Here is a 23,829-nt window from a genome sequence, read left to right on the forward strand (position 1 = left end):
TGCTGAGGTGCGGAGGGCCGGTGATGGTTCTGTGCTGCCTCGCTGATGGATCGGCGGAATCTGCGCGAGGCCGTTATTGCCGCAGCGCACGAGCGTCGTCAGTCGTCGGCCATCAATCGTCAGTCGTCAGCCCTGCGCGCGAAATGCCCACAGCTAAGCGCACTCGACGCAATATCTTTGCACTCCGAAGAGAGGACTGCTGCGTAACAGGTCTGAGGGTCTGCCTTCTCATCACGCTCAAAAAGAAGCACGGACGGAGCACAGTGGGCGGGAGGATCTCGATCAGCGTTCACGTCAATGGCCAAGCTTCATGACTAGCGGCGCGATCTGCGCCTCCGTTTGGTCGGGCCCGGGTGGACTCCCGTCGCGAGGTGACCACCTCCCACCCTCGCCGCGGAAAAATGGACGGAGACAAGACACCGCAGGCGCAGCCACAGTCGCATGGCTTCACGGGGGATATGACAGACACGCCGCCGCGCGCCGATGTCGACGAGATCCTGCGCAGGAAACGGAAGGCCCGGGAATACAAGGTAGGCAGTGACGCGCGCGCGCCGGTCCCACGATGCGATGCAGAGCGAGCAGACTGACACGCGCACCAGGCCTGCTATCCGTGCCGCCAGCGAAAGGTCAAGTGCGACCAGACGGTGCCATGCAAGACGTGCGTCGTGCGCGAGCATCCCGAGCTGTGTACCTACCACCCGCCGAGCGAGTCGCATCCGCCGGCGAAGCGCATCAGCATCAGCATGGGACTGGGCCAGAACGGCCACGACTTCAACGTCAACGGGCTGGTCCACGTCCACGGCGGGACGGTCACGTTGCCGCGCGAGGTGCGCCTGCTCCGTCGCATCATACGGCCGGCGCCGGGCTGACAGCAGCAGGACTGGGAGCGCATCTGCGCAAAGCTCCAGACGGCCGAGAAGTCGCTCACCGAGCTGAAGCACTCGATCAGCAGCGTCCAGGAAGTCGCGCCCCCGCTCAACGGCTTCTCGCCGGCCACCTCGACCCCGCTGGCCGCCTCGGCGCCCATCGACGGCGAGCAGAGCCACGTCCGCACGCAAGGCATCCACACGCGCAACGACATCACCGGCCAGACCATCCACATCGGGCCCAGCTCGGTGCCTGCGCTGGTCATGCAGCTGGGCCGCGGCGGCGACGCGCAGTGGGCGCCGGGCCTGCAGGACCTGCTGGGCAAAAAGAGCATGCTGCCGCTCTTCGGCCTGGACAACGAGAGCGCCACATATCCCTTTGTCGACCTCTGGGGCCTGCCGCACGGCTCCATCTCTCGCGCCACAGAGCTGGCCAACGCCCTGCCGAGCGACTCCGAGTGCCTCAGCTTCTTCCGTTTCTACCGCGAGACCGCCCACGCCGTCTACCCCGCCGTCGCCGACATCGAGGGCGTCGAGTCCGACCTCCTCCTGTTCCTCATCAACCGTGCGAGCTCACAGAGCTCACAGAGCGGCGCCGGGGTGACGGATCAGCAGATATACGGCAAGAACTTCCACTGGATTGGACTGGTCTTCGCCATCTTGGCCTCGGGCTGCCAGTGCTCGACGCTGTCCAGAAGAGAAAGAGAGCTCACGTCGCAGGTGTATATCTGCTGCAGCTTCGAGTGCCTGCGCTTCACCAATTTCCTGTCGCACGCGAACATCGAAAACATACAAACGCTCCTGATCCTCGGCAACGTCATCTCAAACAACATGAACGCCGGCGTTGCATGGAGTCTTATGGGTCTGACGGTCCGCCTCTCGCAGACGCTCGGCCTGCACCGCATGTGCCCGCCGTCGACGCCTGTGCAGCAGAGGATACAGCGGAGCAAGGTCTGGTGGGCCTTGTTATGGCAGGACTCCCTACTTTCTGTCTCGTACGACAGGGCATCCTCGACCACCACCATCGACCACACTGTACCTCTGAGCAACCACACAGCACCCGGAACACGAACATACGTCGAAAGCATGTACCGTCTCTGCAAAGTCGGACTCGACATTGTCCGTGAACGGCAAAAACCGCAAACCTCGCAAGACGCCCTGATCCGAATCACCGAGCACCGCAATGAGCTCCAGGAAATTATGGTCGACGCAGCAGACTACCTCAAAGACTCGCGCCGTTGCCGCTCCATGCGCGACCAACTTGAGCACTGGGCTCTCTATCTGCACATTTCCTACATTACCTCCGAGCTTTGCCGCCCTGCCATATCCCCGACAACCGCGGGCCTCGACCTCTCCAAGACGCTAAGGAAGACGTGTATCGATAGTTTGACAAACACCGTTGAAGCCTTCCTCGGCCTGCAGAACATGACGCCCTTCGCGACACGTTCGTGGGCAGCGCTCCACCGATCGCTGAGCTGCGCCTTACTACTTGGCATCCTCGGCGAGCACAACCGCAACGAGCGCGCGCGCGGCCTGCTGCAGAACATCATCCAGGTGCTGGGCGATTTCACAAAGGATGTCGACCCCAACGAGCTCGCAACGCCTATCACACGGTCCGTGTCGGCGCTCGAACGGCTGCTGCGGATCACGACAAGCGTGAACAGGAAGACGAGCGAGGCGGGCAGCCAGGCGAGTCCGACGCTGAACACGTTTACCGCGGATGATATCAACGCGGCGCTGACCAACGGCGACGGGAATGCGTTTGGCCAAAGTCCGTTGTTGGGGCTGGATCTCGATTCGTCGCCGTATGCGCTGATGGAGTCGATCGTCTGGGGTGCACAGCAGAAAGACACATGAAGCTCGCCCAGGAGGGAGAGACAGTCCAGTACTGCGCCGTTCAATGCACGTTGAGTACCACCGCCAGTGTGCCAGCCGCAACGGCCAATTGCACACCACGGCTACCCGTCACGACTTCACGGCAGTGCAGCGAATGCGAGTGAGCAGACCGAAAAGAGGATCCGAAGAGTGCGACTGAGCACGAGCGGAAAGGGACAAAGCGAGAGTCACAACGAAAAGAAGTAAAGCGAAGAGCGATATCCTTTAGCGTCGTGTTTAGATACCCAATGTGTATGAAAGAATTCCATGAGCACATATCTCATACCTACGCTAGCACATCACTCGTGCACGATGCAGATCTCTTCATACCCGATCATCCCAATCTAAAAGCATCATCACGCATGCAACCTGTATGAAGATCCGCGAGCATTGCATGTTGGGCCTGTAGGAAGTGACCGCGTCGACCCGGACTGCATAATTGGTCGCTGGTTCTGGACGAGCATCGAGCATGGTGCAAACTGGTCTCTCGTCGTACGATTTCTGCACGCCTTGCTCCTGCGAAATTGTGATTATGTGCCTTGGAGTTTGAGACACAGGCAGTTTTAATGAACTCTTACAGCCGAGCCGTTGGTGGTGTGCCGGACAGAATCCGCAGCTGATGCTTTTCACGTGCAGAAGTTCACACGTTACGTCACTTGACCACGATGGGGCTGCGTCAACTTAAGCCGCAGCAGGCTTCGTGTTCGCACTTTGAGTGCGCTGCCCCTATCAACGGTCTGTTTGCGCCGGAGCGTGGCTCGGCATTAGAAATGGAGTACCTGTTGAGCAGCCATGACCCCGGGATGTGGTGTCCGGCAGCCTCGTATTTGCAGATCGAACAACGGCAATCACAAATCTGGTTGGGCAGTCATGCGAATACGGCATTCGATGATCGTAGGGGAGCCCGTGCTATGCACGCCGTTTCGAAAGCACGCGTCGTGGGACCCTTTATGGCTAGGTGTCTCGGTGGTATGCGGCCCCACGAGCATCAATCTCAGGCTGCTCGTGAGACCTGTGCTGCCGCTTCCTCGATCCTTCAACTAACTCCACCTGCGTTCACCGCTGTTGCTCGCAGCCGTCACTCGTTCAACCGTTTTTATCTATGTAATGAAATAATACACGAGTCTCTGGGAGAATACTGGGCGATACTATGAGACTCGTCGCACAATGGCTTCCTCTTTTGCTGTGTTCCTGGGTTGGTAGGACGGATGCTGCGGGTACGTTGACTCTTCCGCGACACTCGGGTTCGGCCATGTACTGACCCTACACAGATTGCTCAGGCAACCTCGCGATCAACAGCGCAGACGACATCACCACGCTCAATCAATGCACGACATTTACCGGAAACGTCTCGCTTGCAGCGAAGGGGCTTGAGGCCATCACCCTGAACGGCATCAAGGCAATCACGGGCACAATCACCATCGCCAACTCAGATGCCATAGTATCGATTTCGTCCACAACGCTGGAAGCCATCTCGACACTGACGTTGAGCAACCTGCCCCAGCTTACAACCCTCACGCTACCCGCCCTCACCAACATATCGAAGCTGGACTTCACAGGACTCTCTTCTTTGAGGGGTTGTGAGATCGCGAGTGGGTCCTTGAAGCAGGATATAAAGGAGATCAGCATCATTAGCACTGCAATGGAGAAGATGGACTGGATCAAGTGGCCCATAGCGACAGCTCTGACTATCGCTGCCAACAACAAGCTCACCGACTTCACGCTCCCCTATGATAGGATCAACTCCGGCAGCTCATACCAATTCTCGATCAACCATGCCTTGACCAACTTGGACTTTTCCAACTTGTCGGGAATCTATGGTAGTCTCGCGATCAACGGCAACCCGGATCCATCATTGAACTTCGACAATCTCGAAACCATCGATGGCTACGTTAGAATTAGTGGAGCCTTGAAGAACATCACCATGCCGAAATTGCAAACAATCAATGGAGCGCTCAGGGCAGAATCCACCGTGGACATCCTCGCTTTCTGCAACTGGCTTAGCATCCAAAACCGTCTGTACGGACACTACGATTGCACGGCCAACAACACATCGGTGTATACGTCTACAGTATCAAAGTCTCCCTCGAGCACAGCTGTGTCATCGCCCGCCGCGGGCACCGCTGCCATGGAAGGAGCCGACACCGCCGACGGCAAGAAAACTGACCTGTCCTCCGGTGCGATAGTAGGCATTGCCATCGCAATGGTGGTCCTGATCAGTGCTGTCTTGACACTCTCAGCACTGCTGTTTATGCGTCGACGCTCACGCAACAGGGCACAGCAAGCCGCCGCCGCCGCCGCCGCCGACGTGTCCAACGTGTCCGACGAGAAGAAGATCCACAGCACCTCAACGCTAGGCAAAAAACTGTATGTATCGGAGATGCGGCATGAACTTGGAGGAGTGGACAGGGTACCGGAGCTACCTGGGGCACACCCAGTGGATGAACTTGATAGTCAAAGCCTGCAGGAGCTGGACTGTGAGAAGCCGTATTTCAGGGACCAGAAGCCCGCGCCAGAAAGTCCGATAGGCAGATTCGAAATGCCGTGAGCGAACTACAGATTGTCCAAATCATCATGATGAACTTACCTTGATGCACCAACGTGGCCGCCTTGAGCAAACTTCTGCGCCTCGTGACAGTCGCCATGCTGGGAGGGTGACAACTACACAGCCTGTTCTACCGCACAATCCGCTTGCTTACATCTGTATATGTAACTCAAGACTCCTACAATTTCTTAGAAGACCGTAGAGGTCCCCAGGTTCCGAGGTCTTGCCGCGCGCGCCGGGTAGCTGTCAACGTCGAAATTAAGGCAGGCCCAGTACCGGCTGACCACTGCGACTCGAGCCTTTACCTGCATTTATATAAAGTCAATCTCTTACTACTCTGCGTCCTTCCTCCACCACGCTCAAATTTCGAGTCCACCTACCTTCAGCCACCACATCCACTACGCCATGAAGGTCTTCGTCCTCGTCATCGCTCTCATGAGCTTCTTCTTTTCCGTCACACTCGCTGGGTCTGGCGGCCGCGACCTTCCTACCTGCAAGGAAGAGTCGCTCAAGTGCGGTGGCGCCAATGATGGCGCCGTCTGCAGGAAGGGCCGCTGAGACGTCCTGATCGCCTGCGGCGTCGACGAGTCCCGCGTCACCGACCCTGTGCCTATCTGCACCCGGGTGAAGGGCTTGACCGAAGATGCTGGAGATGTCACCACTGGTTTCGATATTTCCGGTGAAGTTGTCGCCGCCGATGTCAAGAAGAACGGCGCGGCAGCTCCCTCTGCCCACCCCGACAACAAGGTATGAATTCTCCCGTTATCAAAGAGAGACCGCAGCTGCCCTCCTATAAGCTAGCACAGATGCCGCTAACGTTGAGACCGCCGCCCACAATCCCCACAGCCCATATTATAGCATTTGCTCGCCGTGCATCAAGCACAATGATAATTGCAAGGCACGGGTAGGTCTCACCAAGCCTTCATAGCAACAATGCGTGCTGATACAACTTGCAGGAGTGCGAGTGGCAGGGCAAGCAGTGCGACCTGCACTGCAACCAGAAGACCTGCCACGCGAATCTCACCACCGGCGATTGGCGCCAGGCTATCGTCTCGTGTGGTCACTTCTGCAAGTGGCCTTGCTACTGAGCTGATGCTACTGTTTGTACGCGCCGTCGCACGTCTGCGAGCTCATTGACAAGTAAGTCATCGACAAATCACCGACACTATATACTGGGAAGATAGATTTCAGAAAGGGCACGGCCATAATCTTGAAGCGTTGGACAAGCGCATGAAGCAGATCTACAAGAAATGGCGAGATCCATGATCAATTCAAGACCTCCATGCTTCTCTCTTACGTCTGTCTAATGGAAACACCTATAATCTCTCTCGCACCTCACCGTATTCTCTCTTCATGATCGCGCTGCGACGTTACACTGCACTCATCATCTACCCTACTTATTCCTTGTCTGCACAATTTAAGATATTTCCACGAAACTTCCTTCCTTCATTCACTTGCGCCTTCCCACACGAGTGCGAGACCGCCCGCGATCAACAGCAGCGATCCCTGCGTTTTAGCAACAACCACACATTCCTTATCTACAGACGCCGTCACGTCCAAACATCGACATCGATCGAAGTCACGATGAAGTGCATTACCACCATCCTCGCCCTCGCCGGTGTCGTCGTCCTCGCCGACCTCACTGACCAAGGCGAAGCCGAGACCGTCTGCGGCAGCTGCGACTACGGCGGTGTGGGCCAGCAGCTGATCGCAAACAGTCCGCAATGCTCTCAGCTCAACAAGTTGGGCGGCTGGTCCATTGGTCGATGCATCAACCTCGACTGCCGCATCTGCATGTTTTTCAAGTAAGTCCAGTGTATGTGTGAAGGCTGGCGACGTTTCGCGCTAACGTGGTGTAGGGACTACGACTGCAAGAGTATCGACTTGTCTTGGGCTCCGCATGGTTCTCCGTATTTCTCTGCGGCCCAGTTCAATAGCTACTCATGTGTTGCTTAGTGGGAGTTTGAACACGAGAGCCTTGACTGAACGGAGGGGATCTGAGTCACCTTGCTGTGCATGAAAAGGCAGGATCAAAGAGGCTAATTTAGAAATGTTGAGATAGCTTACATGAGGCAACTCGGTATAGAGCACGGAGGGACTCGATAATGGACAATTAAGTGTCATTCACATCGCACTAACGATGTCTTTCGTGAACTGCATTCACCATACTGCCGCTTTGCTCTTACGTGACCCTGGTCTCCACCTTGTGACAGATCAGGGCATTCAATTTGCAGGCTTTCCCACGGGCTTCGCTCTACTGTATACACACAGTAACCATGACCAACATCAAACACTTCACTCCCATCCTCGCTTTCCTCACCCTTACTGCCACAGCCCTCCCCGCCGCCCAAGGCAAGACCGGCGTCCCCTGCGGTAAATGCTACCCCGACCCCAGATTCATCTACGGAGGAGCAGTTATGGAGTTCAAGAGCGACCCTGGTAAATGCGATAGGTTTGTCCCCGGCTTTGGCTGGGGTCCAGGCCGGTGCCGCAACGAGAACTGCGACCTTTGCATGTATTGAAGTACGTTGTTGCGAGATGCTGAGGCTCATATTCGCTGCAATGAAGTTCTAATGTGCCGTAGGGACGAAAATTGTAAGAAACTTGACTTCGTATGTGATAAGAAAGGCTCGGATGAGTTCAACGGAAGGCCATATTGTAGCTACTCCTGCACGACCAAGTAGTGACGCTTTAGCAATGACTGGGGAAGGCTCAAGCTAGATACCATCTAGCAGAATGTATGTCTCAAGCATGATCGACGGTGAAGTGAAAGATGGTGACTCTGTGACATCAGCGCAAGCTCCGCTTTCGCTTGACTCTTTCACACCCACAGACCTGTCCCACCTCCCCCACCGCCTCCAGTTCCGAGATCCAAAATTTGACCGCTTCCAAAGCACCAGAAAGATCTGCCTTCCTGCAGCACCACACAATGAAGACCCTCACCAATCTCCTCGCCGTCGCCGGCCTCATCTGCCTCACCGCCGCCGCGCCTTCCCCTGCTCTCATTCAAGGCAGCTGCGGCGTCTGCGACACCTTCCCCAACGGCGCCATCGGCGGCAGCGCCCAGATCGCACTGCGTTCTTCCACCGACCACGTGAAGGGCAGAGCCTACAAGTGCACCACCTTTGACAGCGAGGTGCGACTCAACACCTGCGTCAACCAGCAGTGCGGTCTCTGCATGATTTTCAAGTAGGTGAGTCGGCGTTACTTGGTGGGCGCGCTGACTTTTTGCAGACATAACGACTGCCAGGGCGAAGTCCTCTTCTGGGGCGGTTCAGGCACGGAGTTTCGCGGACAGGGCGCTCGCAGCTACTTCTGCATGTGAGCGGGTGTCGTGTCGCGTTGAGACGAGTGGTTTGGACGACGTTCGCGCTGGACTACAGGATAGCGCTCGGAGGCTTGGTCGAGTGTCGATACTATAATACCCCATTGTACATGAGCGGCGGAGTACAGGGCCTCGGGGATATAAGCATAATGAACGAAGGATCCAAGTTCGCGCGTTAACTGACAGTGCTGTGATGAAACCATCTGATTTCCTCGTCATTCCGCGTGCATTGCTTTGCGACACCGACATGAGTTTTACACTTGATGAGCGAACGGCAACGTACCACTGTCGTCGCTTCACCGCGCTCGTATCTCACTGCACTTGTGCAGCGAGCGAATGGCGCTCACTCAAGTGTATTCCGCGAGGTCCAGAACTCTCACCTCCCCCGCTCACACTACCTTCTCAATTCCAACACTTACCCCAGTATCACACCAGCATCATGAAGCTCAGCATCACCACCCTCGCCCTCGCCCTCGCCCTCGTCCTCGCCAGCCTCACCACCACGACCACAGCCACAAGCAGCGCCCGCCACGACTTTGCGCCTACCTCCGAAGTCCCTAACAGCTCTCCCCCGGGCAACTACTGCGTTAAGTGCATCCTTACGGGCACCGGACGCCTGCACAAGCTGCGCACCTCCGAGCCCGCAAACAAGTGCAACACGCTCGGCCAGGGCGAGAACTACGGAAGCTGCACAAACCAGTACTGCGGGCTGTGCGCCATGTTCAATTAAGTCTGATTTGAAGTGCTGGGCTATGATGCAGACCGGAGGGTAGTCAGTACTGATTTGATCTAGGGACGATGACTGCCAGGGCGATATCACTTACTGGGGCGGTGCTGGCGCTGGTGCGTTCAATGCAAAGGCTGCGAGGTCTTACTACTGTATGTGACAGTGTGCTGAAGGCCTCCTGGGTCTTGGATGGTTGGTCAAGTGCGGCGAAACAGGATGTCTCCTCGAATATGGAGGGGAAGAGTGTCAGTCAGGGTCAGCACACTGGGGATTAGAAATTGAGCATTTTGTGCATGTTGAGTTAGTCGTTAGGACAAATGATAGGCAATTGTGGTCTCAATTTCGATAGACTAGTACCACATATTTCTTAAGAAATTATGATTAGCATGTGCGACCTTTTGGCATTCACGTGCTTAGGTCATGTTCTTGAGAAGGTAAGCAAGACCAGCCCACATCTCCTCACCACTGGGTAGGATCTGGGCCGCAGGCAGAACGAAACCAAAGTTACCGGTGTCGCGGAGTTCCACGGTCATTGAGTACTTGGCACCCGCGTTCTCAAGTGCGTAGTCAACACTGTCGCCACTAACTTGGTAGATAGTGTTGCAGATGGGTCCGCCAGTGAAAGTAGTGCCGTGGACAGCCTTGACTGCAGCAATGGCGCCCTTGGTCAAACTGGCGTAGGTCGCAGAGTTGGGGAGAGTGCCGGAGCAGGTGTAGCCGTAGGGGTACATCCAGAGCTGCGAGTACGAGTGAAGGTCCATGTACAGCTGAATGCCCTTTCCTGCAGCAAGACTGTCGAGCTGGGCCTTCAGAGCCTTGGTCTCGACGCCGTCACCTGCGGAGGGACCCTTGTAGTCCTCGTCGCAAGGGGAAGTGCTCGCACCCTGAGCCTGGCTCCAAGACTTGTGGGGCCAGTTCCTGTTGATGTCGCGACCAATGCAACTAGCTGAAGTTGTGGACTGACGGTTCTTACGCCATAGACGGTTGCTGTTCTGGGAGAAGTAGAAGCCGTCAGGGTTGACGACCGGGAAGATGTAAAAGTCATACTTGTTCTTGAAGGCGGCGGTAGTGGCGTCGGTGGACGTCAGCAGTTGATATGCGGCGTACTCATTGACCATCGTAGTGATCCATTCGCGTGCGTGCACAGTGCTGTGCCAAACGACCGCCTTTTGAGAACCCTTGCCTCCACTGCCCCAGATGTGAATGCCCTTGATATCGCGTCCTTCCAGAGACTTTCCTGCAGAAATTACCTCGGAGTTCGATGGGTACGCAGCAGCAAGATCGGTGATCCACTGGTAGTGGTCGGCGAGGGAGTGGTACGAGTTGAACCAAGTCGCATTAGGCGCGACTCCGGCTGGAGGTAGTCAGTAATAGTGGACCCTGGGGGCCTTTAGAGTACTCACCGGCCAACACAGAGAACGTGCTCTCATCAGAAATCGATGCACCCAGGTTCTCATGCATGACCTTGATCTCGAAGTCCTTGGTCGCGGTCTCGAAAGCAGAGAGCTGCTCAGGCGCAACCGAAACGTCCACGACGTCGCCAGAAGATGGTTTGCCCTTCCAAACATCGAGCTGCAGCTTGTTGACTACCTCCTGAAATTTGGCGGTGTTCGAGGGCCCGTTGACACGGAAGACCTTCCAGTCATCGTAGCTGACCTTCTGCTTGTTCGAAACCGAAGCGGCGGAGGCAAGGCCCAAGGAGGCGAGGGTAACACCGAGAAACTTCATGTTGAGGAGTGTCCGAGCTGCTTAAGAATGTAGCTGGTGAGGACTGTGATGGTCGTTCCAGGACCTGCTTTATATGAGTTGCGGAGCCTATCTACCTTCTCCAGGTTGCGCCCAGCTTCACAAGTCATCTATAGTGCCCTCATCGCACCTGCCATACTCGACTGGAGTACCGCCGGCACCAAGCCTACGCCAGGAAGCTCAGAAGCCCGCTTTCTTGGTATTACACAACTTTAATATACTGTCCTATGATAAGGCTGAATCCAGAAGGCCATCTCTGCAGGATTGCGGTGATCGACCGCGATGCACAATGGCGTGGCGGGAGGTGTTCTGGAACAGGCATGAGCTTGAACTAGATAAGATTAATCAAGCATTGAGACTTTCCGAGTGGTCACGCGCGGAATGGTTGTGTTTTGAGTCGCGGTGTTTCGGTGTGTACCTGGACTGCTATTGACTAAAAAGCGCGGGGTTGGAGCCGACCTTCCACATGTGGTTGGGGCGTTACGGTGATGCGCCATCTAGTTAGGGAAGGAAGATTGTCGGATTACAGACGTAACCTGGTGATCAATGTGATGATCAAAGGATACAACGTGTCGCGAATCATCATCGACGAGAGCATTTGTGTAGGAACGCAAAGCCAAAGATAGGGAACTGATGACGCTATACAGTGCGAACGCGTCCTTTTGGTATCGCGCCTCGACCTCCACCACGGCAGGTCACCGAATCGCAGATGGCTGTCTTCCACTGCGCGCAACGTTTCAACGTCCACCCAAAGCCATGGCCTTGCAAAAGAATGACTACAATACACTCTCCCACAAAGAAGGCTCCCACATCCTCACCACGAAGGCGAAACCAAGGACACAATGCCTGCAAGGAAATGCGCAAGTAATAATAGTATCAAAGGGACATGCAAATGCATTATCCCTGCGTGGATGGGATGAAGGTAGACACGGCGTACGATCACCAGGCGTGAACAACAAGCTTTGTAGCCGGGACAGTGGGCATTCAGCCTCTACTTGACAACGAACATGACGCGCCACGCTCTGTGGAAGAAAACAATTTATTTGAGTTTAGACAAAGATTCATGTAGACCATGAGCTTTCTCTCTGTCTTTTTTTGCTTTCTGCCGAACGCCTACATATTTACGTGGGATGCTCGTGTCTGCGAAATGGCAAACAACTCTCGATATCATCTTACGTTCTGTCAAGATGTCCCTACCTACACGCTCCGATGTTATTGGGCTCGAAGGAGAAACGACTTACTGTAGCCTGAAGGCAATTGATCAGAGATACTTCGATGATCTGGACACTAACTTGCAGAGGAGGAAGTTTGTCGAGATGATCCATCGCTTGCGAGCGGCAAATTGTATGATGTCCAGATTCCTAAGGTTGATTCCACTGACCTATTCTAGTCACAATCCTAAGGAATGGTCAAGATATTGTCAATGAGTGGATGCTGAGTGGTAAGTTTCTTAAGAAAATGCGCGCTCAGCCCGTCGCCGGCCAAGCAATAGAACCCCTCGCTCAAACAGCGTCACCGCCTCCCGTGCAGGTGGCGCCTTCATCGTCGACAAGTTCGCGGACGGAGCTGTCACACAGATTTGATAACAATTACGAAGAGGGTCGGTTACTATCTCCAACTCGTGGTCAAGTGCGCTTCATTCAAGAGTAGCTAAAAGCACCATGGAAGCTCGTTAATGTAGCTTTTCAAAAGGAAAATGAGGATGAGAGGGATACTGTCAACATATCCATCTACAAGTTTGTACGCCATAGTGCGGACAAGATGATCGAAGAAATACGTTACAATCGAGAACGCGCCACGTAGCCACTAATGTGCATTGAAATAACTTGCCGTCAAGTGTCTGGAGGTCCTGGTTATTGACTAAAAGCAAGTGACCCGCAAGATCCAACTCAATGGCCTTGTAGCTATAACTCAGTGTAGCCACTTGCTGTAATGCAAAGGAAACGGCTCAAGGCGTTTGGCTCGTGCAGTGAATAACATGCAGAAAAGTCAATGGACAGCCTTTCTCTACCAGGATTTCCCCAATTGCGGTACTCTTGAGGAGCTGATCAAACACTATCGTAATACTTCGAGGTGAGTGTTCTTCCGGTCGATAAATCACACCGCTAAAAGCTTTGCAGGAAGATCTGCGAGTACTACATTTGGTACACACTGCACGAGCTAACAGAAGCTTTGAGCGCCCTCAATGCTGGGAAGTGCCCAAAGCCTTGCTAACAACTAGCTGCATGGCTCCATTCGACGGACTTCCAGGACTTGTCATATGAACCATGGATGCCAATTCTTCACCTCAATATCAAGAGTAATAATGTTATGATACTGAAAGAGAACAAGGATTATCAGTCGTACCCAAAACCGGTACTCGGCGACTTCAATCTTTCTCACATCAAAAATAGCGACTTGTAGATTCGAATGACTTCTGTGACAGGTCCAAGGTTTGAGGGAACGTCTGGCTGGCAACCACCAGTAAGTAATCTCGCATGCAAATCGCTTTCTTCACTGATCCGATTCTAGGAGTGATCCATCGAGGGTTTAATAGATGAGGGCTTGGGGTATTGGTAAGATTACTCACGAGATAATCTTTGAGCACGCTCCCGACCTTTATGAGGTAACTTTGGGCAAGGAAGCTCACTGGTCTAAGCTACAGAGTGATGAAGACTACGAGACTCTATCGTTATTCTTTCACAACACCGTCGTATGTCTTGCCCACGACTGAAACGCGTGGAAGAAGAACAAGTGCATCGCCACGACTAGCAGACAAAGAGCATCGTCCAAATTCTACGTCGGAACTGTGGCGCAGACCTCGCCATATGCCCGTTTACAGAGAGGATAACGCTACGTTTACAACCTCATCGCTAAGTGTAGGTGTTCGCACGATGTGGGCAATGAGCTAATGTATACAGTTTGTGTATCGCCTACGACCGGTACTAATATTCAGACGCGGTGGCATCAGAAGAGCAAATATCTAATCAAGACTTGTGCGAAGAAAAGGCCCAAGTATGCAACTGCGGCAACTACCGTGCCCTTTCCACCTGTACCTCCGCCCCAAAATCAACTTCAAGTAGAACAGCAGCCGTTGCCAGTTCAAGCGCAACCTCAAAACCAGACCACTGTCCAGCACGCTGCTTCTGCAGTTATACCTACTGACAATCAGCAAGCTTCATCACCGATTCAAAGGCCTTAGGCTGAGCTTTCACCTAGGTTCGTGTGCCAGCGCGAGTGGTCTGATCATAATTTGTCGCCTATAAGAGGTTAATCTAACGCCATTGCTACGGATCTGAAGGGAGGTTGGAGATACGGCGACATAGCTTATCAAGAGGATCCGCTTCCTGAACCGCATCTCCCCATGGCACCTCTGAAGTCTATGTACTTGTGCTTTCGTCCGAACGAGGCAGGAATAATCCAAGATGTGGGTTTCTGAGCCCGAGTAATTGAATGTGAGCTGATAGCCCATACAGCAAGTCGCGGTGAAGTGCTTCGAGATCAACGAGATGACCGATCGGTCTTTCGAGGACAAATATGAACAAGCCACTTTTGGAGAGGAGATTAGCTGGCGGGGTATTTTTGACGATCACGACAGGTTTGTCAAGGGCGAAGCCAACATGTTCCAGCGTATCGAAAGCACTCGCTGCAGCCACATGAACCCATATCGCGGACATAGCATCAAAGATCTGGAACATACCATCATACGGCCTGATGAAGACGTTTTCAAAAGTATATGGGTAGAGAACCGTACACCTGTATCAGAGTTGAGCAGGCCGTGGCAAATTGCAAAACCTCATCAATCACCATAAAAACTCGAGAAGGTAGGCGGAAGACATTACTGTCTTGTTGAAGCACACTCTGACGGTAGGCAGACCTGTCAACAGTCATTTGGTAAACCCTACGGGAGCTGACAGAAGCTTTGATGTAATCACGTGGCTCAGATCACATAATATCCTATTGTAGCAGGCACTGCCCGGTGGGCAAGTGCACTTACCTGAGAGATGAGAGCTTGTGGAACATAGCATCACACAACACGACAACAGATAGCAATACAATTGTTGATCACAGTTTCCGACCGACACTGCTCACGCAGTTACATTTGATTACACTCAAGAACGGACCCGGTACATGCATACCAGAGCGCGAGGGACTCAGTGACTTACCAAGATCTACCGAGTACTTGATGAGGCTTCCAAGAGCCCGGATGTCCATTATCCACCTTGACATGAAGACAGAAAATGTCTTGTTGGAAGCACTCGGAGAAAATTCTAATTATTCTGCCTACCCAAAACCAGTCCCGTGTGACTTCGGACTGTCTCAGCTAGCCAACAACGAATTTATACATGGGACGTCAAGAGATGCCCTGGTTCAGAGATTCTCAGGCATGGAGGGTTAGAAACCTCCGGTAAGTACTGCTAAGTCCAGATCGTTCATCTTTGACATGTTGTAGGAGCGAAGCCTTTTCGACCTCTATGGCACGGGCTACCTTACTCATGATCGGACCATGTCGGAGCAGACTGAAATTTGGGGCCTGGGTCTCATGGTTCATAGAATGATGTTTGCACACCATAGGGCAGCGATCGAAGTTCACGGGCGAAAGATAGCAATTGAACACTGTACTTTGAGCAATGTGCAACAGTGGACAAAACGTTTCAAAGACGCTAAAAACCTTCGGCATGGCCATTATGAGCTTGACTTCCATATCGGTCCGGAGGATTATAGCACCCGGCTTTATCGGCTTGTCATCGACTGCCTTTTGCATGATATTCAAGAGCGGTCGGATCTTTCGGATCTCATAGAACGTATCAAGACGGATTTAGAAAGAGCCGAGAGACTTTACGGTAACAGTGTCAAGAAGAGGAAGAGAGAGCCCGATTATAATCTACAGATTTTGACCTTTTGACAAAAATGGCCACTCGCTCGAGAAATATGGTGTTGGCAAGACGTACCGGTACGACCTAAACGCAGACATCGTTGTCTGGACTTCGATGAGAATAGCGTTGAACACTTCGAGTATGGAAGAACCGTACTCGACTGGGAGGACATGAGCCCAAAGCCAACAGTAGCAACTCAAAACATCATAGCAGAGTATATTGGGGCCTGTTTTTCGAACGTGGATATATCAGACTTTGACAACTACGAAAGGAAAGCATGGGAGTGATCTGTGAAACAAACCCTCCAGCAGCCTTCGCAAACATACCTCGAAAAAATCCCGATGCTTTCTCTTGACACCAGGATTTTGTTAAACAGAAGGGCATAATACAGGACGGTTCTGAGGATATCGACGCATTTGAGGTTGACATCAAGCTTGAAATTCTCAAGCACCTGCGCGAAGAGCGCTCTATACGAAGTGATCGCGGTAGGTACATGATGAGTATGGCTGTGTAAACTGTCAATTGGAGTATTACCGGTACAGTGGTGGACGATTATCTACAGTGCGGGGCGGGAGCTAGCTAAACGAGCTGGCCAATGAGAGCGCTGCCTGTGCGGACAGTACAGATTCGGTCGCTTTCCTGGAACATGTCATTGAGTGGGCTTACTTCCTCGTGAGGAGATGTCGCAAAGAAGGTGACATTGCTGAGCCAAGGGGCCAGGGGCAGGAGCTGCGGGAGATGAGTGAACTGCACCAGAGGTTATTTGATTGGATTTCTGTGAAACCGAGTGGGGCTTTGATCAAGAATTAAGCTCGGTGTTTTGTTCATTGGAAATACGCGATAGAGCTCTCGTTCTGCTGCTGCTGTTGTCATGCAAGGAGAAGAATAGTTTATTGCTTCCGCACAATCCGCTAGCCATGAAGGAGGCCCGACCTAGAAAAGGTGTTGACGTAGATGGGGAAGTACGACTTGGGCTGCATAATTCATTGAAAGCCATCAGTGATATTGGGGAATTAGGAGACACTCATTTAAGACCACTACAGCCTCAATCTCGGCTCAGATGCCTAGTGTTTCGACCTTGTTACTGAAGCCTCTGAGTGGCTAGAAACTCCTGCACGCCTACTGTAGCTCGCGCACACTCCTTTGCTACCAATTATGGGGTCGTTTAGGGGGTGCTGTGGCCTCGCGCACGTACAAACGGTCTATCTTGCAGTTCGATGCTAGTCGCCCTATTGGCCTTTCACCATGCTAGGCACCTGAGCCGGGGATGAGGGTGTACTTTGTACAAGTCCGGTGTGACGGCGCGTTGTTTCAAATGCACGGTTGCACTCCACCTGCGGCGGCTGCGCTCCCGGCCATCCTTGTTTTGAAACGCTGTAATTGATGCAAATAATTTCCGAGTGCCAAACAAGCACAACAAGCAACGCGTTCTTCGGGACGTGCATGCGTATCTTTCGGGAAATGTATATGGAGAGAGAGAAGTCCAGACCGCTCAGAGGTCGTATAAGAAGGAAGGCTGCACATAAGAAAGTAGTCAACCTGCATACTAAGCCCTCAAAGACACCATTCACTCGTTAACCCAACAGTCTCTACCAAATTTCATGATGTTCGCCAAATCTATCATCACTGTCCTGACCCTCGCTGTCGCCGCAACCGCCACACTCGACCCAGCGACCTCGAACACAAAGGGCAAATACCCCAGTAGCCCTAGCTGCTCAGGTACGCCACTTCTGGCTCCTTAAGACCGATGTTACGGATACTAATGCTCTTGCAGTGATCAAGATCTCAAAGGCTATCCAGGCGGCCGAGTGCAGTCACAATACCCGTACCTCCAAACAGACCTTCGCTGTCTTCACCCAGGATCATCAGTACGATAGGTAGGTCTAATCCTGGATATCGATATAGCCAGAGCCACAGTTAAACTTCTTTTAGCATCCACGGCTTCCCATACGGCACATGCGAGGCATACAACTGCGAGCCCGGCACAGCGATGACGAGCAACAGCGACAAGTGGTCCTTCTTCTGGAGCGATGCCGGTGAGGAGTCCGGTGATGGCGCTGGCTGCATCAAGAGCCCTAAAGATGGAACATGCGGCTGCGAGAACTCAGACGGCACCTTCGTGTACGGTGGCAGCAACTGCAAGTGAGCGATAAGCTGGAATGGACGAGGATGAAACCGAATCCGGCAGTAGCTGTGCCAAATTCCTATGATAATCGCAAGCGGGCCTTTGACAGACGTTTATCAAAAGAAACATCAGTAGCGATTCTGGTGACAATAAAAATGGGTGTTAAGATCATGACGATATTTAATTTGCCGCTCCATCTCACGTGACCCACTAGCTCCTCATCTTCGGCAATGACTCCTCAACACCAGACCGAGCCGCAACCGCCTACTTCTGTGCAACGTCTTGTGCCGCCGGCCTTTGCCGGTACAAGCGATGTAAGCCCAGGGATGAATGTGAGAGGCGCCGCAGCCACAGGCGCGCACAGCCAGGCCACTTCAGCGCGCTAGATAAGCCTATGGAACACACGAAGAAGTGCAAATGCTCGTCCTTTCCGCTCCAAGGCCATCCAACAGCACCGTGCACGCCCTCTCTTTATACATGCGCCAATGAAGAGTTGGCTGGTCAGCGGAGTGTATGTTATCGACTGTACATAAGACTTCATACACTTGGCGCACCGTTCCGAGTGCCGATTCTTACCTAATCGAGCGCAGAGTCAAGAGGTATCAAGACGACAAGGCGGAAGTCGGAACAGCAGAATTTTCCAACCTTCCTCTAGCGATGAAGATGCCAGAAGTGCCAATATTTTCCAAGGCGACGTTTGGTGCCTGGGATCATTGGAGGCTGGTTTCGACGCTATCGACAGGTTCGCCGCCTGGAAGTAAGATACGGGAGAGCTTTTGTTATCTCGGGCTCGCCACGGCGTAGCCATGCGGGGATGTAGTGGAGGGCCGTGAGCTGTTGTATAAGACCAAAGGAAGGGACCGGTTGCACCCCTACGGTCCTGCCCTGCATCCAAGCATCATTGAATCTGCACCCCGTGACGACTCGATACCACCGCCTACCATGGGACAGATTGACGAAGTCAACGATGGCAGAGTTGTCCGCGAGACTTCCTCCACGAGCTCTCCTTCCAATCTTTCGCCACAGCCAACTTACGCGGAAGAGATGCCGGAGGAGAAGAAGAACTTATGGCAGAAGTTCAAGACTCCAGGCTCGGTGTTACAAATCATCGCTGCTGCTTTGCTCGCTATTGCGATCGGTTTGATTGTCACCACTCAGGTGGACGAGATACCTGATGCGGCTGTTGCTCTGCTTGCAATTCCTGGTCAGCTATGGCTGCGCGCCCTGAGAGCTGTTGGTAAGTGATGCTACTACTCTGGATCTGTACATTTGGCTAACCTACATAGTCCTTCCCATGATTGTAACGGCAATGATCATGGCTATTCAGCGTCTGCGCACCATGACCCAGGGTGGCGGCAAAGCCGGCAAACTCGCTCGCTGGACTATTGGCTACTACGTGATCACGACCGTCATCGCAGTCGCGCACTCTTGTATCCTTGTCGGTCTCGTCTGGTCGAAACTCATGACTGTAGTCAGCGGTGACCAGTTGCAAGTCGACGAGTCGGACCAAGAGACCATTGACGAGCGTCAGGCTTTTGAGATCCACGATGTCGTTGTCGACATGTTCTACTCCCTGGTCCCAAATAACGTCGTCAACGCCATGGCCACTGACAGTCTGCTTGCCGTATTGGTCACCGCCGTGGTGCTGGGCTACTGTATCAAGCCTGGCAGCGCCCTCATCCGCGCCGTTGAGGAGATCGAACAGATCATCATGAAGATCATCACTTTCCTCATCTACCTGGCGCCGGTCGGTGTCTTCTTCCTCATCATGCCCAACCTTTTCCGTCTCGACATCGCAGAAATTGGTCAGAACCTCGGCATCTTGATCGGTGGCACACTGTGCGGTATGGTTCTACACCTCTTCATTATCATCCCGATCATCTTCTTCGCCTTTACACGCAGGAACCCGTACACATTGTGGATGCGCTGCAGTCCAGCCTGGGTTACCGCATGGGGAACTGCGAGCTCAGCTGCGACTCTCCCAGTCACTATTCGATGTGTCTTGGCTCAAAACGTCCCGGTTACGGTAACTAAATTCGCCGTCCCTTTGGGTTGCTTGATCAACATGGACGGTACAGCCATCTACTTCCCTATTGTCGTTATTTTCCTGGCTGCCACACAGGGTATCACGCTTAACGCTGCTGACTACATCATCGTTGTCCTTCTCTCCACACTGGCATCCATCGGCACGACGCCCATTCCAAGTTCGAGTCTAGTACTCGTCGTTATGATCTGCGGCTCTATCAACGTTCCCGTCACTGGGATGTACGCTGTTGTCGTGGCCATCGATTGGTTCCTGGACCGCTTCCGTACTATGGTCAACGTCAGCTGTGACGTCTTCGCTGCTGTCATCGTCACAAAGATTACTGGTATTGTGGATGACCCAGAGGATGAGCTTCATGATGCGCACGCAGATTCCGCTCATGGTGCGAATGTCGATCCGAACACATTGCGCGAGACGCATGGCGAGGGCAAGGTGTAATCTGACCACTGAAGGTCGAGGCTTTTGTAGCGCAGCGGAACCTTGTGAGCATGGCTTCTGGCCTCAAATCTTATTTTGTCTTCATCTGAGGGATGCCGTGCCCGTGCCGTGCTGTTGTGACTTGCTGACCTGTAGTTTGCTGTTGGATCTTAGTTTTGAATAATTCTCTGATGACTACGTTTGTGTAATTGCTGATGCAAAGTCTTTTCTCAGGCATCTTCATGGGTAACGTAAGCTTACTGTTGCGGAAGGAATGTGCTGAGCCGTCAATGTTACACGGCCCCCGGAGCGGAAGACAGCCTTTGGTCCGATCCGCTGAGCGAGCTGTACTCCGGCAGACATGGCCCACATATAAAAACACAGATTCATGCAAACCAATGGAAAGATAGAAGACAGACTGAGGTTAGTTCCCTATTCTATATCAAATTGACCATCACGTACCAGACACAATGGCTTCCTTCAAAGTAGCTGTCTACCTCTACCCTTCTGCGGACATCCTTGACTTCAGCGGACCAACCGAGATCTACAGCATGCGCCCCGCATCTGGGGAAGCAATCTTCGAAATCACGACATTTGCGCACCGCGATCGTGTCTCATCAGAGACCGGTACAATGGTGTATGTCCCAAATGGCACATTCGAGCAGCTCGAAGCCAAATTGGCAGATTACGACATCCTGGTCATCCCTGGCGCGCACTTTGATGTTTTCGACAAGCTCCTGCCATCAAAGGAAGGCAAGGAGCTTACTGCTCTTCTGCGCAAATTCACGAACCTGCCGCCACGGAAGGATGCAGCGACGCGTATACTCCAGTCAGTCTGCACCGGCTCAATCATCCTAGCGGCATCCGGTGTTCTCGCTGGTCGCACGATCACCACGCATCATATGGGTTTCGACGCGTTGAAGAAATACGCCGATCAGGCAGCAGGTGGAGACTCGAAGGTGAACGTGGTAAGGAAGAGATGGGTCGATGCTGGAACCACTGAAGCTGGTGTGAGAATCATTAACGCTGCCGGTGTGACCTCCGGTATTGACACGAGCTTGTGGATCTACGAGCAGCTGGCTGGGAAGGAGAATGCAGACTTTGTTGCTAAGATTGCGGAGTTTGAGCGCAGGCAGGAGGCATGGAGCGCATGATGGGAGCGCCGGCGCGGATGCCAAGGGGTAGGGTCGGTCACCAAAAATCCTTGGCCTGCTCGGATCGATGCATTACATATCCCAGAGGTCTTCGAAGTAGAAGGATTTACAAATGCACGATTTACAGAAGAACGATGCAATTGGTGCCTCAGCGGAATGCAAAGGCAAGAACAAACGGTACACTAGCCGAATACGTTTAGCATTGTGGGTCTGGTGTTCCAGCCACATCGCGCTCGCTCTCGCTCTCGAACCGCATCCTTCTCTGTCCCACTGATCTTTGTAAGGTGTTCGCGAATCTCGATATGCCGAGACTGGGCTCAAAAAAAAGTCGTCATGGGTGTGTGCAATGCAAAGCGAGACGCGTGAAGGTACGTACGAGCCGCTTGCCAATTATTTAGCCCGTACTCATTCCTTTAGTGCGATGAGAACCGACCATGCGGGGCGTGTGCTAGGTACCGCGTCGAATGTAGTCTGCTGAGCATCTCAGTGCAAGCTCGCGCGCAGACAGTTTCAAAGACGCCGTCAGAAAGCTCGCCCCACGCGAGCGACCCAGATACGATCAATGGACCCTCTGGGTCACCAGGACCGACAACGGGTGACTCTGCTAATTACCCACAAACGCCTATCAATCAATACGACCCAGTCTTCGTCCCGCCAGAAGTCCCAACTGGTCAATGGATGCAAGATCTGGAGTTGATGCACCATTACACAGCACACGCTTATACCACCATGCCTGGTCTCGAGGCTGCTAAACATATCTGGGGTTTCGCTGTACCGCAAGAGGGCTTCAAACATCCACACTTGATGCACAGCATTCTAGCTTTTTCGGCCAATCATCTTGCCTATATTAACTTGTCGAGAGCCTCCTACTATCAAGTGCTCGCTTCGACTCATCAGTCAGCAGCTCTTACATACCTGAACAGGGCTTTGGCAGATCTCGGACCAGCCAATTGCCATGCCTTGTTTGCATCAGCTTCACTGACAATAATGAACGCCTTCGTGGATGCTCGAACCTACTCCATGGAAGTCCTGATAGAGATTTTCCAGCTGCTACGAGGCATGTCCTTTGTACTCAACACCGCCGTACCATGGATTGAGAATGGGCCGTTCGCCGCCATCATCCGTCCGAGCATCGGCGATCAGCTCAACAAGCCATCCGGTCTGCTATCATCGTTTCTGGTCGAGATACAGGCAGCGAGCTACCCTCTGCCAAGCGAGTCTCCAGAAAGCCAAGCGAGTCGCATTAAGGCAGCAGAACAACTGCGACAAGCGTTGCAGTACAGCATTGATACGTCAGGCCATCCAGCACTACGAGCAGCGATGACATGGCCAACGACGCTCGAGGCTGAATTCCTGGAAGCATTGAAGGCAGGGCAAGATCCCAAGATGCGTGAACTGATGAGGCTGTATTGCCGACTTCTTGAGTATGCAAGCTCCGACTGGTGGTTTATTTCGGGCTGGAGAGGTATCTCTTCGCGCATCTGAGAAGACTGAAGAGGTCAAACCTACCACGCTAGAGCAGCCGGTTGCTTGCGATACCGTAGTAGACTTCCTTGAGGGCGACGTCGGCTGCGAGTCTGATCCTCCCCACCGAAGCGCCGCCCATATGGACACAACACTCTTGTCTTCTCGATCGCCACTCTACGAGAACGTCGAGACTTGAACCTCGACGTCCAGACCATCTGTTAAACAATGTCATCCCAGACATGGAATTTCCACAGTCGGGAGCAGGATCCAGACCACACCTCCTGATATTTGTGTCCCTGGACACGTCGATTGGAGGATGCTGGAGATCATGCGCTGTCAAACAAGGAGCCTCAGGACGTGCCTTGGTCCTTTTAAGCGCCTTCAGCTCTATCTACCGTACGGAATTTCCACGCTCATGACTGGAAGAGAACCATTGGACGAGCAGACTGCGCAGGCGGCACCTGCCTGCTCTGCAATTGAGAAGGGCTGGTATTGGGCTGAAGACCGGATAAGAATTTGCGGCTCAAATCGGTGCGTTTCGTATATCTAACTCGTGGATGTACTGCAACGCCCATCAATCGGTGCAAACACCGATGAGTTCCTGTTGGAGGTCGGTGGTCACTTCAGAAGCTGGAGGTCGTGTTCTGGGGTCGAGCCAGTAGCCGTCCACCGTCGGGCCGGC

General features: G+C 53.2%; 9 protein-coding genes across 9 annotated transcripts; 8 read left to right on the forward strand and 1 right to left on the reverse strand.

Moving 5' to 3' along the window:
* The first annotated feature begins 386 nt into the window (after positions 1-386).
* On the forward strand, positions 387-3,025 carry M421DRAFT_417622 (uncharacterized protein). Its single transcript, XM_033591535.1, has 3 exons — positions 387-530; positions 600-827; positions 879-3,025. Exons 1-3 carry the CDS (start codon positions 402-404, stop codon positions 2,721-2,723), a joined length of 2,202 nt encoding a protein of 733 aa, XP_033452126.1. The 5' UTR covers positions 387-401; the 3' UTR covers positions 2,724-3,025.
* Positions 3,026-3,908: 883 nt separating this feature from the next.
* On the forward strand, positions 3,909-6,374 carry M421DRAFT_2498 (uncharacterized protein; the record flags this gene model as incomplete). The annotated part of the gene is made up of 5 exons (XM_033588594.1): positions 3,909-3,936; positions 4,013-5,108; positions 5,658-5,823; positions 5,875-6,033; positions 6,243-6,374. 5 exons carry the CDS (start codon positions 3,909-3,911, stop codon positions 6,372-6,374), a joined length of 1,581 nt encoding a protein of 526 aa, XP_033452127.1.
* A 496-nt stretch (positions 6,375-6,870) lies between these two features.
* M421DRAFT_2499 (uncharacterized protein) lies at positions 6,871-7,242 on the forward strand (the record flags this gene model as incomplete). Its single annotated transcript, XM_033588596.1, has 2 exons — positions 6,871-7,091; positions 7,146-7,242. 2 exons carry the CDS (start codon positions 6,871-6,873, stop codon positions 7,240-7,242), a joined length of 318 nt encoding a protein of 105 aa, XP_033452128.1.
* Positions 7,243-8,123: 881 nt separating this feature from the next.
* Positions 8,124-8,766, forward strand: M421DRAFT_322662 (uncharacterized protein). Its single transcript, XM_033589309.1, has 2 exons — positions 8,124-8,475; positions 8,521-8,766. The coding sequence occupies exons 1-2, from the start codon at positions 8,216-8,218 to the stop codon at positions 8,609-8,611; spliced, it is 351 nt and encodes a 116-aa protein (XP_033452129.1). The 5' UTR covers positions 8,124-8,215; the 3' UTR covers positions 8,612-8,766.
* A 985-nt stretch (positions 8,767-9,751) lies between these two features.
* Positions 9,752-11,066, reverse strand: M421DRAFT_55498 (uncharacterized protein; the record flags this gene model as incomplete). Its single annotated transcript, XM_033595312.1, has 2 exons — positions 9,752-10,692; positions 10,742-11,066. 2 exons carry the CDS (start codon positions 11,064-11,066, stop codon positions 9,752-9,754), a joined length of 1,266 nt encoding a protein of 421 aa, XP_033452130.1.
* Positions 11,067-17,140: 6,074 nt separating this feature from the next.
* Positions 17,141-18,115, forward strand: M421DRAFT_322693 (uncharacterized protein). Its single transcript, XM_033589310.1, has 3 exons — positions 17,141-17,659; positions 17,715-17,817; positions 17,873-18,115. Exons 1-3 carry the CDS (start codon positions 17,542-17,544, stop codon positions 18,084-18,086), a joined length of 435 nt encoding a protein of 144 aa, XP_033452131.1. The 5' UTR covers positions 17,141-17,541; the 3' UTR covers positions 18,087-18,115.
* Positions 18,116-19,007: 892 nt separating this feature from the next.
* M421DRAFT_55971 (Sodium:dicarboxylate symporter) lies at positions 19,008-20,547 on the forward strand (the record flags this gene model as incomplete). Its single annotated transcript, XM_033595344.1, has 2 exons — positions 19,008-19,302; positions 19,352-20,547. The coding sequence occupies 2 exons, from the start codon at positions 19,008-19,010 to the stop codon at positions 20,545-20,547; spliced, it is 1,491 nt and encodes a 496-aa protein (XP_033452132.1).
* Positions 20,548-21,065: 518 nt separating this feature from the next.
* Positions 21,066-21,814, forward strand: M421DRAFT_417626 (class I glutamine amidotransferase-like protein). Its single transcript, XM_033591536.1, has one exon. It carries the CDS (start codon positions 21,078-21,080, stop codon positions 21,678-21,680), a length of 603 nt encoding a protein of 200 aa, XP_033452133.1. The 5' UTR covers positions 21,066-21,077; the 3' UTR covers positions 21,681-21,814.
* Positions 21,815-21,870: 56 nt separating this feature from the next.
* Positions 21,871-23,314, forward strand: M421DRAFT_322743 (uncharacterized protein). The gene is made up of 2 exons (XM_033589312.1): positions 21,871-22,048; positions 22,098-23,314. The coding sequence occupies exons 1-2, from the start codon at positions 21,983-21,985 to the stop codon at positions 23,163-23,165; spliced, it is 1,134 nt and encodes a 377-aa protein (XP_033452134.1). The 5' UTR covers positions 21,871-21,982; the 3' UTR covers positions 23,166-23,314.
* The last annotated feature ends 515 nt before the right edge of the window (positions 23,315-23,829 follow it).

Source organism: Didymella exigua (genome assembly GCF_010094145.1).
Source record: "Didymella exigua CBS 183.55 unplaced genomic scaffold M421scaffold_5, whole genome shotgun sequence".
Lineage (NCBI taxonomy): Eukaryota > Fungi > Ascomycota > Dothideomycetes > Pleosporales > Didymellaceae > Didymella > Didymella exigua.

Coding starts and splice junctions, on each gene's coding strand:
- M421DRAFT_417626 (XM_033591536.1), top strand. CDS start 21,078: ATGCGCCCCGCATCTGGGGAAGCAATCTTCGAAATCACGACATTTGCG.
- M421DRAFT_322693 (XM_033589310.1), top strand. CDS start 17,542: ATGATGTTCGCCAAATCTATCATCACTGTCCTGACCCTCGCTGTCGCC. Junction 17,660..17,714: donor CAGTAGCCCTAGCTGCTCAG/GTACGCCACTTC, acceptor ATGCTCTTGCAG/TGATCAAGATCTCAAAGGCT. Junction 17,818..17,872: donor CAGGATCATCAGTACGATAG/GTAGGTCTAATC, acceptor AACTTCTTTTAG/CATCCACGGCTTCCCATACG.
- M421DRAFT_417622 (XM_033591535.1), top strand. CDS start 402: ATGGACGGAGACAAGACACCGCAGGCGCAGCCACAGTCGCATGGCTTC. Junction 531..599: donor GGAAGGCCCGGGAATACAAG/GTAGGCAGTGAC, acceptor CACGCGCACCAG/GCCTGCTATCCGTGCCGCCA. Junction 828..878: donor CGGTCACGTTGCCGCGCGAG/GTGCGCCTGCTC, acceptor TGACAGCAGCAG/GACTGGGAGCGCATCTGCGC.
- M421DRAFT_322662 (XM_033589309.1), top strand. CDS start 8,216: ATGAAGACCCTCACCAATCTCCTCGCCGTCGCCGGCCTCATCTGCCTC. Junction 8,476..8,520: donor GGTCTCTGCATGATTTTCAA/GTAGGTGAGTCG, acceptor GACTTTTTGCAG/ACATAACGACTGCCAGGGCG.
- M421DRAFT_322743 (XM_033589312.1), top strand. CDS start 21,983: ATGCCGAGACTGGGCTCAAAAAAAAGTCGTCATGGGTGTGTGCAATGC. Junction 22,049..22,097: donor GCAAAGCGAGACGCGTGAAG/GTACGTACGAGC, acceptor TCATTCCTTTAG/TGCGATGAGAACCGACCATG.